We start from the raw sequence: 13,493 nt of genomic DNA on the forward strand, positions 1-13,493 counted from the left end.
AATTTAAGAAAACTGAAATCGTATCAAGTATCTCTTCTGACCAAAACACTATGAGACTAGATATCAATTACGTAAAGAAAATGGTAAAAATTACAAACACATGGAGGCAAAACGATACACTACTAAATAATCAAGAGATCACTGAAGAAATCAAACAGGAAATCAAAAACTACCTAAAACAAATGACAATGAAAACACGACAACCCAAAACCTATGGGATGCAGAAAAACCAGTTCTAAGGGGGAAGTTTATAGCAATACAATCCTACCTCAAGAAACAAGAAAAATCTCTAATAAACAACCTAAACTTACACCTAAAGCAACTGGAGAAAGAAGAACAAAAAAAACCCCAAACTTAGGAGAAGGAAAGAAATCATAACAATCAGATCACAAATAAATGAAAAAGAAATGAAGGAAACAATAGCAAAGATCAATAAAACTAAAAGCTGGTTCTTTGAGAAGATAAATAAAATGATTAACCTAGGCCAGACTCATCAAGAAAAAAGAGGGAGAGAACTCAAATCAATAAAATTAGAAATGAAACAGGAGAAGTTACAATGGACACCGCAGAAATACAAAGCATCCTAAGAGACTACTACAAGCAACTTTATGCCAATAAAATGGAAAACCTGGAAAAAATGGACAAATTCTTAGAAAGGTATAACCTTCCAAGACTGAACCAGGAAGAAATAGAAAATATGAACAGACCAATCACAAGCAATGAAATTCAAACTGTGATTAAAGAATTTTCAACAAACAAAAGTCCAGGACCAGATGGCTTCACAGGAGAATTCTATCAAACATTTAATGAAGAGCTAACACCCATCCTTCTCAAACTCTTCCAAAAAACTGTAGAGGTAGGAATACTCCCAAACTCATTCTACAACGCCACCATCACCCTGATACCAAAAACAGACAAAGATATGACACACAGAAAAAGAAAATTACAAACCAATATACTGATGAAAACAGATGCAAAAATCCTCAACAAAATACTAGCAAACAGAATCCAACAGCACATTAAAAGGATCATACACCATGATCAAGTGGGGTTTATCCCAGTAATGCAAGGATTCTTCAATATACGCAAATCAATCAATGTCATACACCATATTAACAAATTGAAGAATAAAAACCATATGATCATCTCAATAGATGGAGAAAAAGCTTTTGACAAAATTCAACACCCACTTAGGATAAAAATTCTCCAGAAATAGGCAAAGAGGGAACCTACCTCACCATAATAAAGGCCATATATGACAAACGCACAGCCAACATTGTTCTCCATGGTGAAAAACTGAAACCATTTCCACTAAGATGAGGAACAAGACAAGGTTGCCCACTCTCACCACTACTATTCAACATAGTTTTGGAAGTCCTAGCCATGGCAATCAGAAGAGAGAAAGAAGTAAAAGAAATCCAAATCGGAAAAGAAGAAGTAAAACTGTCACTGTTTGCAGATGACATGATACTATACTTAGAGAATCCTAAAGATACTACCAGAAAACTACTAGAGCTAATCAATGAATTTGGTAATACTGCAGGATACAAAATTGATGCACAGAAATCTTTTGCATTCCTATACACTAATGATGAAAAATCTGAAAGAGAAATTAAGGAAGCATTCCATTCACCATTGCAACAAAAATAATTAAAATACCTAGGGATAAACCTACCTAGGGGGAAAAAAGACCTGTATGCACAACACTATAAGACACGGATGAAGGAAGTTAAAGATGATACCAACAGACAGAGATATATACCATGTTCTTGGATTGGAAGAATCGATATTGTGAAAATAACTATACTACCCAAAGCAATCTACAGATTCAATGCAATCCCTATCAAACTACCAATGGCATTTTTCACAGAACTGGAACAAAAAATTTCACAATTTGTATGGAAACACAAAAAACCCCAAAGAGCCAAAGCAATCTTGAGAAAGAAAAAGGGAGCTGGAGGAATCAAGCTCCTGACTTCAGACAATACTACAAAGCTACAGTAATCAAGACAGTATGGTACTGGCACAAAAACAGAAAGATAGATCAATGGAAAAGGATACAAAGCCCGGAGATAAACTCATACACCTATGGTCACCTAATCTTTGACAAAGGAGGCAAGGATATACAATGGGGAAAAGACAGTCTCTTCAATAAGTGGTGCTGAGAAAACTGGATAGCTACATGTAAAAGAATGAAGTTAGGGCCTCCCTGGTGGCGCAGTGGTTGAGGGTCCGCCTGCCGATGCAGGGGATACGGGTTCGTGCCCCGGTCTGGGAGGATCCCATATGCCACGGAGCGGCTGGGCCCGTGAGCCATGGCCGCTGGGCCTGTGCGTCCGGAGCCTGTGCTCCGCAACGGGAGAGGCCACAACAGTGAGAGGCCCGCGTACAGCAAAAAAAAAAAAAAAAAAAAAAAGAATGAAGTTAGAACACTCCCTAACACCATACACAAAAATAAACTCAAAATGGATGAAAGACCTAAATGTAAGGGCAGAAACTATCAAACTCTTAGAGGAAAACACAAGCAGAACACTCTATGACATAAATCACCACAAGATCCTTTTTGACCCACCTCCTAGAGAAATGGAAATAAAAACAAAAATAAACAAATGGGACCTAATGAAACTTAAAAGCTTTTGCACAGTAAAGGAAACCATAAACAAGACGAAAAGACAACCCTCAGAATGGGAGAAAATATTTGAAAATGAAGCAACTGACAAAGGATTAATCTCCAAAATATACAAGCAGATCATGCAGCTCAATATCAGAAAAACAAACAACCCAATACAAAAATGGCACAAGACCTAAATAGACATTTCTCCAAAGAAGATATACAGATTGCCAACAAACACATGAAAGGATGTTCAACATCACTAACCATTAGAGAAATGCAAATCAAAACTACAATGAGGTATCGCCTCACACCAGTCAGAACGGCCATCATCAAAAACTCTACAAACAATAAATGCTGGAGAGGGTGTGGAGAAAAGGGAACCTTCTTGCACTGTTGGTGGGAATGTAAATGGATACAGCCACTATGGAGAACAGTATGGAGGCTCCTTAAAAAACTAAAAATAGAACTACCATATGACCCAGCAATACCACTACTGGGCATATACCCTGAGAAAACCATAATTCAAAAAGAGACATGTACCACAATGTTCATTGCAGCTCTATTTACAATAGCCAGGACATGGAAGCAACCTAAGTGTCCATCAACAGATGAATGGATAAAGAAGATGTGGTACATATATACAATGGAATATTACTCAGCCATATAAAGGAACGAAATTGGGTCATTTGTTGAGACGTGGATGGATCTAGAGACTGTCATACACAGTGAAGTAAGTCAGAAAGAGAAAAACAAATATCGTATATTAACACATATATATGGAACCTAGAAAAATGGTACAGATGAACCGGTTTGCCGGGCAGAAGTTGAGACACAGATGTAGAGAACACACGTATGGACACCAAGGGTGGAAAGCTGTGGGGGTGTGGGGGTGGGGGTGTGATGAATTGGGCAATTGGGATTGACATGTATACACTGATGTGTATAAAATGGATGACTAATAAGAACCTGCTGTATAAAAAAATGAATAAAATTTAAAAATTAAAAAAATAATAAGTCAATAGGAGTATACAAATTCCAAACAAGTGTAAAGAGGATATTAAGTAGGAAATAATAGCAATTCTTTAAAAAGTAGTGTAGCTAAATCATAATAAAAGGAAACATAACAGTAAGGTGATAGAAACAAAGACAAAAAAAAACTATAGTCACAAGTATAAATGGATTGAATTTACTAACTAAAAGGCAGATTAGAAAACTTGGTCTATAATATCTAGTTATACGTTATTTCCAGGACATATACCTAAAGATAAAAACAGATAGGTTTTAAGTAAAGAATGCAAAGGGAATTACATCAAATACCAACCAAACGAAAGCTAATTGTAACTATGTTAATATAAGAAAAAATAGATATGTCAAAAGACTCTCTAAGGAATAGACTCACTACATTTAATAAAAGAATCAATTCAAAAAGAGAACATAAATATGTGTGACCTTAGGGGTATATGTTTATACACACATAAGATCTGCATACTATTTCAGGGTATTCACAGAATTTGAAGCCCTTTCATAAGCCCCAAGTTAAGAACTTCTAAACAAATGAAACATTTGTCCCATAATTTCTTTATAGAATCCTAAAAACCTGCTCTAAAACAACTGTACAATTTTACATTAGGCAATGGCTATATCAAATAAAAAGGCTCTAATTAAAATGCATTTTTTAAGAATTTATAACATATTCCCCATAGTAAGGTCTAAACTTAAAACCTTAAAAAGCATCTTATAACAACAAAACCAGTTTTATTTTAATAAACAAATGAAGTATAAGATAAAAATAACGTTATCATTTTAAGCATGATTGCACTTAATAAAAATATATCCTTTTTGTGTCACTGACAAAAGTAACATTATTTTGAGCTGAAACAACTAAAAGAAGCAAGCCTTCTGCAATTTTTCTTGTTTATCTACAAAGTGAGTGATAAGATGAAGATAATATACTGGCATCAAAGCAGATTTTTAGTTTTCCATAGTTAATTCATTCATTCAGGGTGTAAGACTAATATTTTCCACATTAAAAAAATTAACTTGCTTAAGGGCCTCCCTGGTGGCGCAGTGGTTGAGAGTCCGCCTGCCGATGCAGGGGATACGGGTTCGTGCCCCGGTCTGGGAGGATCCCATATGCCGCGGAGCGGCTGGGCCCGTGAGCCATGGCCGCTGGGCCTGCGCGTCCGGAGCCTGTGCTCCGCAACGGGAGAGGCCACAACAATGAGAGGCCCGCATACCGCAAAAAAAAAAAAAAAAAAAAAAAAAAAATTAACTTGCTTATGAATTGCCGAAGTACTATAATTAAGAATTTTATTCCACTCTACCAGCATAATCAAACATATTGTATTTATACTTGACTTGGTTATCATTTCAAACATACAGACTGATCCCCTCAAAAGTTATCCAAGTAAGGCCAAGGGATGAATTGTACAAGGAACTGGTGAAAAATAATCTCTTGCAACTACAAAATATATCCACAAGTTGGTGGCAGAGAACAAAACTGAATGGCTTAACTCATATCTTGGATTTTACACAGGAGCTATAAAAATCTGCTTTCATAGAAATACACTACAATTTAAGTTGATCATGCTATACACATGAATTTGAATGATAAAATATTAGTCACCTCTAATAAGAGTTTTCCATACACTTGTCAAGAAGAGTGTGTTCTTACCTGTAGTTTGGAAAACTTCATTCATCAAAGCTTCATTCACTGCTGAAGAGCTGACATTTCCAATATGAGACCAACTTTGATAAATTGCTTGCAACAGAAGTGTCTGTGCTCTTGTAGCTTGAACTGTGAGATTTGGAAGTTCAAATATACCTTCAGTTATAGCAATCTGAGATCTTTTGGTCCTGCATAAGAAAATACAAAGCATAACAAACAATATACTAAATAACATTTATAAACAACACCATATAAAGTAAATTAGGATGCAAGGGAAGAAAAGGTATACACAGAAATTATTTTAATTAGAATTAAATCAAAGAGATACATAATTGTACTAACTTTAAATATGTTTCACTATTTCAGAACCTCTAACAATAATAAAAAATAAAAATACAAACTAGATTGGGGGCTTCCCTGGTGGCGCAGTGGTTGAGAGTCCGCCTGCCGATGCAGGGGATGCGGGTTCGTGCCCCGGTCTGGGAGGATCCCATATGCCGCGGAGCGGCTGGGCCCGTGAGCCATGGCCGCTGGGCCTGCGCGTCCGGAGCCTGTGCTCCGCAACGGGAGAGGCCACAACAGTGAGAGGCCCGCATACCGCAAAAAGAAAAAAAAAAATACAAACTAGAATAATGTGCACACACACATTCATACACATATATTCAGCTCAAGCATTATATTTTTTAAATCAAGTCAATCAAAAATAACAGTGAAAATAATACCAATTAACACTTAAAATAGGATTTACTAGCAGATCTGCCTTATTCCCTTTTTTAAATTTGTTTTTTATACACTTTTGAAAGGTTAAATTCCAGTTACAGTTATTACAAAATATTGGCTAGATTCCCCATGCTGTACAATACATCCTTGAACCTATTTTACATCCAATAGTTTGTACCTCCCCCTCTCCCCACTGGTGACCACTACTTTGTTCTCTATATCTGTGAGTCTGCTTCTTTTCTGTTATATTCACTAGTTTGTTGTATTTTTTAGATTCCACATATAAATGATATCATACAGTATTTGTTTTTGTCTGACTTATTTCACTTCGCATAATGTCCTCCAAGTTGATCCATGTTGCTGCAAATGGCAAAATTTCATTCTTTTTTTACAGCTGAGTAGTATTCCAGTGTGTGTGTGTGTGTGTGTATGTGCGCATGCACCACATTTTCTTTATCCATTCCTCTGTAGATGGACACTTACATTGTTTCCATATCTTGGTGACTGTAAATAATGCTGCTTATAAACACTGGGGTGCACATATCTTTTCATATTAGTGTTTTTATTTTTTTGGATATATACCCAGGAGTGGAACTGCTGGGTCATATGGTAGTTCTAGTTTTAGCCTTTTGATAAATCTCCACACTGTTTTTCACAGTGGCTGCACCAATTTACATTTACAAAAACAAGTCTCAATAAAATTAAAAGGACTGAAATCAGACTATATGTGCTGATCACAATGGAATTAAACTATAAACTAATAAAAGAAAGGTATCTGCAAAATCCTCAAATATTTAGAAATTAAAAACATAAAATACAACTAAGAACATAGTAGATAAAATTCAGAAAGTCGCATAAGACAAAACTTTTGAAAAAGTATAAAATGATTTTAGAAAGGACACTGATATGGATGACAGAAAAGGACAATATACATAATCAGTGTTCCTGGAGAAAAGAGCAGATAAAGAAAAAAATTCTATGGGCATTCGTTCCAATAAATGTAACATGGAGGTACCGGTCCTTCTCCAGAACTTCCCTTGTTTTATACTATCTTCCCACCTGTCCATTACAGACTAGTAAAAACAATCAGCGTATGTGCACTATTTAACCATAAGAAGAATATAAAGGGATTTCAAGCAATAGTTCTATACAGTTGAGATACCAACAGAGTCTCATGTCAATTGGTTACCTTTGTAGTTTCCAGGTATACTTTTAATTTCATCATCTTTCAAGTCAATGGGCTCCTTTTCTAGCCATTGCTACTGCAGCTGAGAACCACCATGCTAATAAACTTAATATCCTTCAAAATCAAGACTGGATTTTTACTTTGTAGTTCCTAGGTCTATAAAAAAATGAGTTATAATGTTGCTGTGACTTTGACTGTTTAGGTCTCAGATTAGGCCTAGCTGGTCTTCAAGCTTCATTTTAAAGCTGTTCTCTAGAAAATCTATAAAATCAGCATATATTTATTAATTGCCTATTCTGTAGCAGTTATGCACTAGCTACCTAGGAAGTATCTTAGCCGTTTTAAAACATCAATGAACAAAACAGAAAATTAAAATCCCAGTGTCCTCATAGTTTATATTCTAATGGGGACAGGAAACAAATTAAAAAGTTGATCAATATAAGTAAACAAATGATATAAGGAAGTTAGAAGAGAAATGCTCTTGGAAACAGAAAAAGTAGAGCATGGAATAGGAACTACTGAAGAGGGAGCAATTTCATATATGGTGGGTACATCATACTAAAAGGATAGGTTTAATTCCAAGCAAGACATAAGCAGACTTGAAGGAGGTAAGTGACACTTGTGTGGGTATCTCTGGAGAGTGATTCAGGCAGATGAACAGTCTGTGAAAAGGTCCTGAGGTAGGACTGAACCTGGCAAGTCCAAGCAATGGCAAGGAAGGCAGTGTGGTTGCAGCAGTTTGATAATAACCTAATTCATTAATTAAGTTGGTTTTCCATGGTTATTATCCATAAGAAATACCAGAACAGGCTTTACACAGCCATTCATCTGAGACTGCATCAAAGTCTGACTCCATAGGGTTCACTTTCCTTGAATTTACTTTTATTTTTAAATCTCTTTAACCTTATTTTCAAAGTTTTTCGTTTAAGGTACTAGAAGTAGGACATGAAATTTTTAAAATATCAATTCCAGGGCCTCCCTGGTGGCGCAGTGGTTGAGAGTCCGCCTGCCGATGCAGGGGATACGGGTTCGTGCCCCGGTCTGGGAGGATCCCATATGCCGCGGAGCGGCTGGGCCCGTGAGCCATGGCCGCTGGGCCTGCGCATCCGGAGCCTGTGCTCCGCAACGGGAGAGGCCACAACAGTGAGAGGCCCGCATACCGCAAAAAAAAAAGAAAAAAAAATAAAATAAAATAAAATATCAATTCCAATTCTGGCTAAATCACTCATTTGTTTCATGTTTTTAGGAAAAAGATATATATAACTTCTCTGAGCTTCACTTCCCTCTTTAAAAGCCAAGTATAATTATCCCTGCCCAATCTACCACAGATGACTATAGTGAAAATCAATTACATTTAATATTTAAAGCTTAACAGATACAAGGTTCTTTGCTAGGAACTGAAGATACAGGCACTATCTTTACACTCAAAGAATTCAGAATCTAGTGAGACAAGTAAACCAGTAATTATAATTTAACATAATGAGTGCTATAACAATGTTATGTACAGGTTCCTGTGAGATACACTGAAATGGTTGAGGAAAAAATGCAGGGTTATATTTAGAAATGACCCATAAACATGAAAAGACTCTTAAGCCTCACCAGTAAAAAGGGAAATTCAAACTAAAACAATGTATGACTCTTTTAACCTCTCAGATTAGCAAGACCTCTCAGACTCTAACTCATCTTCTAGGAATCTATGTGAAAAGAATTTTCACAGGAGCCTGCAAGGATATTTACACAAAGACAGTGTTTTCAGCATTATTTAAAATAGCCTAAACCTGAGAAAATCTCATCGTTGAATAAATTCTGACACATTGATTTGATGCAAAACTATTCAGATATTAAAAAGAATGAAGTTAGACGAACCTACTGATATGAAAGAATATGCTGAAATATGGTAAAAATGTATGTAGTTGCATTATAATATGGTTCCATGTAATGGCAGGAAGTGGTGGGTTACCCACACATAAAAGTATGTCTGCATGTGTTTGTATGTTGAGATAAAAAATTCTGGATAGAATTATTGATAATATTCATTGCTGGAAGATGATAACAGAGGATGACTTTATGTGATCTTTTCCTTTTTCCCTATATAAATGTCTCTATTGTTTTGCTTGGTCCTTTGAGAAATATATATCATTATTTTTTCAAAAGAATTTCAGAAACTGCAATACTTCAAGAATGGACTATAGAAATCACAAACTATGTCAAAATGAATTAATTTCATAAAACATTTTTAAAATGTGAAGGTAAGATATGAGCATTATCAATGTATCAAACTACCTCCACTCCCTGCTCCGACACTGAATTATCAAATTATTTCTTACCTTCTCATAGACATAAACTTCACTTTTAAGTCAGACAAAGAAAGACAAATATCATATGATATCATTTACATATGGAATCTTAAAAAATGATACAAATGAACTTATTTACAAGACAGAAATAGACTCACAGAGATAGAAAACAAACTTATGGTTGCCAAAGGGGAAAGAGGGGGATAAATTAGGAATTTAGGATTAACAGATACACACTACTGTATATAAAATAAACAACAAGGACCTATTGTATAGCACAGGGAACTATATTCAACATCTTGTAATAACCTATAATGGAAAAGAATTTGAAAAAGAATATATATATATATATATATATATATATATACACACACACACACATACACATATATACAACTGAATCACTATGCTGTACACCTGAACCACTGTAAATCAACTATACTTCAATTAAAAACATTTTTAAATTAAAACAAAAACAAATAAACTTCACTTAAAACCTCCAAAAGAGGAATTGTATCAACGAAGATGGTAGAGTAAGGTAAGCCAAAAGTCTGTCCCTCCATAAAAGCAACACAAAAGCTGGCAAAAAACTGTCAAAAATCAACTTTTTCAGAACTCTAAAAACTAACCAAAAGCCTGCAACAAACACGGGAACACGTAATAAAAATAAAGTAAAATTAAAAAAAAAATTTTAAACAGCTCAATCTCAGTAGAACAGTGAACTCTGTGGTATTTTTATTTACCCATGTTACATCCCCTGGCCCCCAGGCTCAGCAGTAGTACCAAATAGCTCTTATCCCCAGTACGACCTGTACGACTTGATAAACTGTTACTTGACGTCTCTGTATTCCTAAAAGGTATAAATATTTGTAGGATCTCAATGTCAAGTCAGTGGAAGAGCTCCAGTACTTCTTGGTCTCATATGCGTGGTTGAAAAATTAACAGCCATGAATGCCAGATTTATTAACAAATAATAAATTTATGAATTTAAAAAAAGAAATTGTGGTTGTTTGTTCTGACCTGTCTGGTGGCTACCTAGAGAACCAACTCAAAGAGCCTGCTTTCTCTCTCTTAGTTCAGAACTCTCCCAATACTAAAACAACTACCCAGGAGCATTTGTAGAAAACATATACAGACAAATGTACTGCAGTAGTCCTTACTGCCTGGAAAAATAGATAGACAAGACAAGGGGCAAAAAAAGAGACTAACCAAAATCTTAGAGAGGCTCGGAAATTATGCCTTCAGGAATAAAAACACTGAAAAGCTCAGACACCTTCCTGGCAATACAGAAAGCCACACACATGCTAAGCACTGTGCACTTGCAGAGAAAAGACAAGAGAAAGGCCTTAAGCTCTCACTTCTGGCTGACTTTCAGGGTATGCACAACAAGAAAAGGTGGCAGAGTTGAAAACTGCCTGGTTGAGCTTTGAAGACATTCCTCAGAAGAAACCATGGAGGACACATGGCAGTGGGATGAAATATTCAAAGTGCTGAAAGAAAGAACTGTCAATTAATAATTGTAATTCCGGGGCTTCCCTGGTGGCACAGTGGTTAAGAATCCACCTGCCAATGCAGGAGACACAGGTTCGAGCCCTGGTCCGGGAAGATCCCACATGCCATGCAGCAACTAAGCCCGTGCGTCACAACTACTGAGCCTGCGCTCTAGAGCCCACGAACCATGACTACTGAAGCCCATGTGCCACAACTACTGAAGCCTGTGCACCTAGAGCCTGTGCTCTGCAGCAAGAAAAGCCACCACAACGAGAAGCCAGTGCACCGCAACGAAGTGTAGCCCCGCCTCGCCACAGCTAGAGAAAGCCCACGCACAGCAACGAAGACCCAATGCAGCCAAATATAAATAAATAAATTTATTTTTAAAAATAATCATAATTATAATTCCGACTTAACTATTCTTCAAAAATAAAGTAGAAATCTCCCAAGAAAGGAAAGTCCAGGATCAAAAGGCTTCACTTGTGAATTCTACCAACATTTAAAGAAGAAAAAAATACCAATACTCTTCAACTTTTTGCAAAAAAAAGAACAGAAGGGAATCCTTCCCAATTTCTTCTATAACATCAGTATTACCCAGGTACCAAAGACAGACAAAAACAACACAAGAAAACTACACACCGATATCCCTTGTGAACATAAATGCAAAATCCTCAGTAAAATACCAGTAAATGAAATTTGGAAGATTAAAAGCATTATACACCATGACAACTAAAATTTATCCCAGAAATAAAAGAATGGCTCAAGAACTCAATGCAATACATCATATTTATAGAAAGAAGAGGGGAGAAAACATGTCCATATCAACTGACACAGAAAAAGTTCGTGACAAAATCCAATACTCTTTCATAATATAAAATACTCAACACACTAAAGAGAACTTCCTCAATATGATATAGGACATTTATGAAAAACACACAACTAACATCATACTTAGTGGTGAAAGGCTGAAAGCTTTCTCTCCAAGATCAGGAAGAAGTCAAGTATTTTTCTCTTGCCATTCTATTCAACATTGCAGTAAAGGTTCCAGCCACGAAACCAGGCAAAAAAAATTTTTAAGGCATTCAGATTGTAAAAAAAAAAGAAGTAAAACTATCACTACTCACAGATGACATGATCTCATACCTTGAAAACTATAAACACACACACACACACACACAGACACACACACAGCAATGAAGGGGGCTAAAAACAAGTTCAACTAAGTTCCAAGATACAAGGTAACTACATGGAAATCACTTTTATACCCATATACACTTAAAATGAACAATCTGACAAGGAAATTAAGAAAACAATTCCATTTATAATAGCAACAAAAAGAATAAAATACTTAGGAATAAGTATTTCACCAAAGAAGTGTAAGACTTTTACATTGAAAACTACAAAGTATTGTTGAAGGAAATTAAAGAAGAGATTAAATAAATGGAAAGACATCCCATGTTTATTGATTGGAAAATTTAATACTGTTAAGATGACAGTACTCTCCAAATTAAGCTATAGCTTCAATACAATCCCTATCAAAATCCCATCTATTTTGAATAAATGATTAAACTAATCCTAAACTAATTAAATTCATATGGATTTACAAGGAAACTTGAATGGTCAAAACAATCCTGAAAAAGAAAAACAAAGTTGGAAGACTCATGCTTCCCAATTTCAAAACTTACTACAAAGGTACAGCAATCAAATACACATAAAAATATAAATCAGTGCACTAGAGCTGAGAGTCTAGAAATAAACCCATACATCTATGATCAATGGACTTCTGACAAATGGTCAAGGCCAATAAGTGGGGAATTAATAGTCTTTTTAACAAATGGTTTTAGAACAACTGCATATTGAAATACAAAAGAATGAACTTAGACCCCTACCTCACACCATATACCAAAATTAACTCAAAATTGATCAAAAAGCTAAAACCATAAAATCTTAGAAGGACACATAAGTGTAATCTTCACAATCTTAAAGAACAATTTCTTAAATATGATACCAAAAACAAAAGCAACAAAAGGAAAAACAGATAAATGGGACTTCATCAAAATTTAAAACTTTTGTGTATCAAAGGAAACCATCCAGAAAGTGAAAACACAACACACAAAATGGTGAAAAAAATCTGCAAATCATATATCTATGAAGGGTCTAGTGCCTGGAATATGCAAAGAATTCCCACAACTCAACAGCAAAAAGATATACAGCCCAATTAAAAAATGCACATAAACAGTCATTTCTCCAAAGAAGTTACACAAATGGCCAATAAGCACTTTAAAAAATGCTCAACATCATTAGGGAAATGAAAAGCAATACCACAAAGAGATACCACTTCACACCCACTAAGATAGGCATAATAGGAGAAGAAAGAAAAAAAAAAGCAGAAAATAACGAGTCTTGGCAAGGATGGGGAGGAATTGGAACCTTCATACATTGGAGGTAGACGTATACAATAGTACAACCACTGTGTGTAACAATTTGGCAGTTCATCAAAAAGGTAAATATAGTAAT

General features: G+C 35.6%; 1 protein-coding gene across 9 annotated transcripts in view; it reads right to left on the minus strand.

The window, feature by feature from the left end:
- Positions 1-13,493, minus strand: part of VPS13B (vacuolar protein sorting 13 homolog B) — a 791,361-nt gene that overhangs the window by 643,995 nt on the left and 133,873 nt on the right. For all 9 annotated transcript variants that reach the window (XM_082600778.1, XM_082600779.1, XM_082600780.1 and 6 more), the window contains one exon: positions 5,289-5,470. In XM_082600778.1, the coding sequence (XP_082456904.1) occupies positions 5,289-5,470 (182 nt within the window). The remainder of the gene's footprint in view (positions 1-5,288; positions 5,471-13,493) is intronic.

The sequence above is a fragment of the Mesoplodon mirus genome, assembly GCF_964341445.2.
Source record: "Mesoplodon mirus genome assembly, chromosome: 16".
NCBI lineage: Eukaryota > Metazoa > Chordata > Mammalia > Artiodactyla > Ziphiidae > Mesoplodon > Mesoplodon mirus.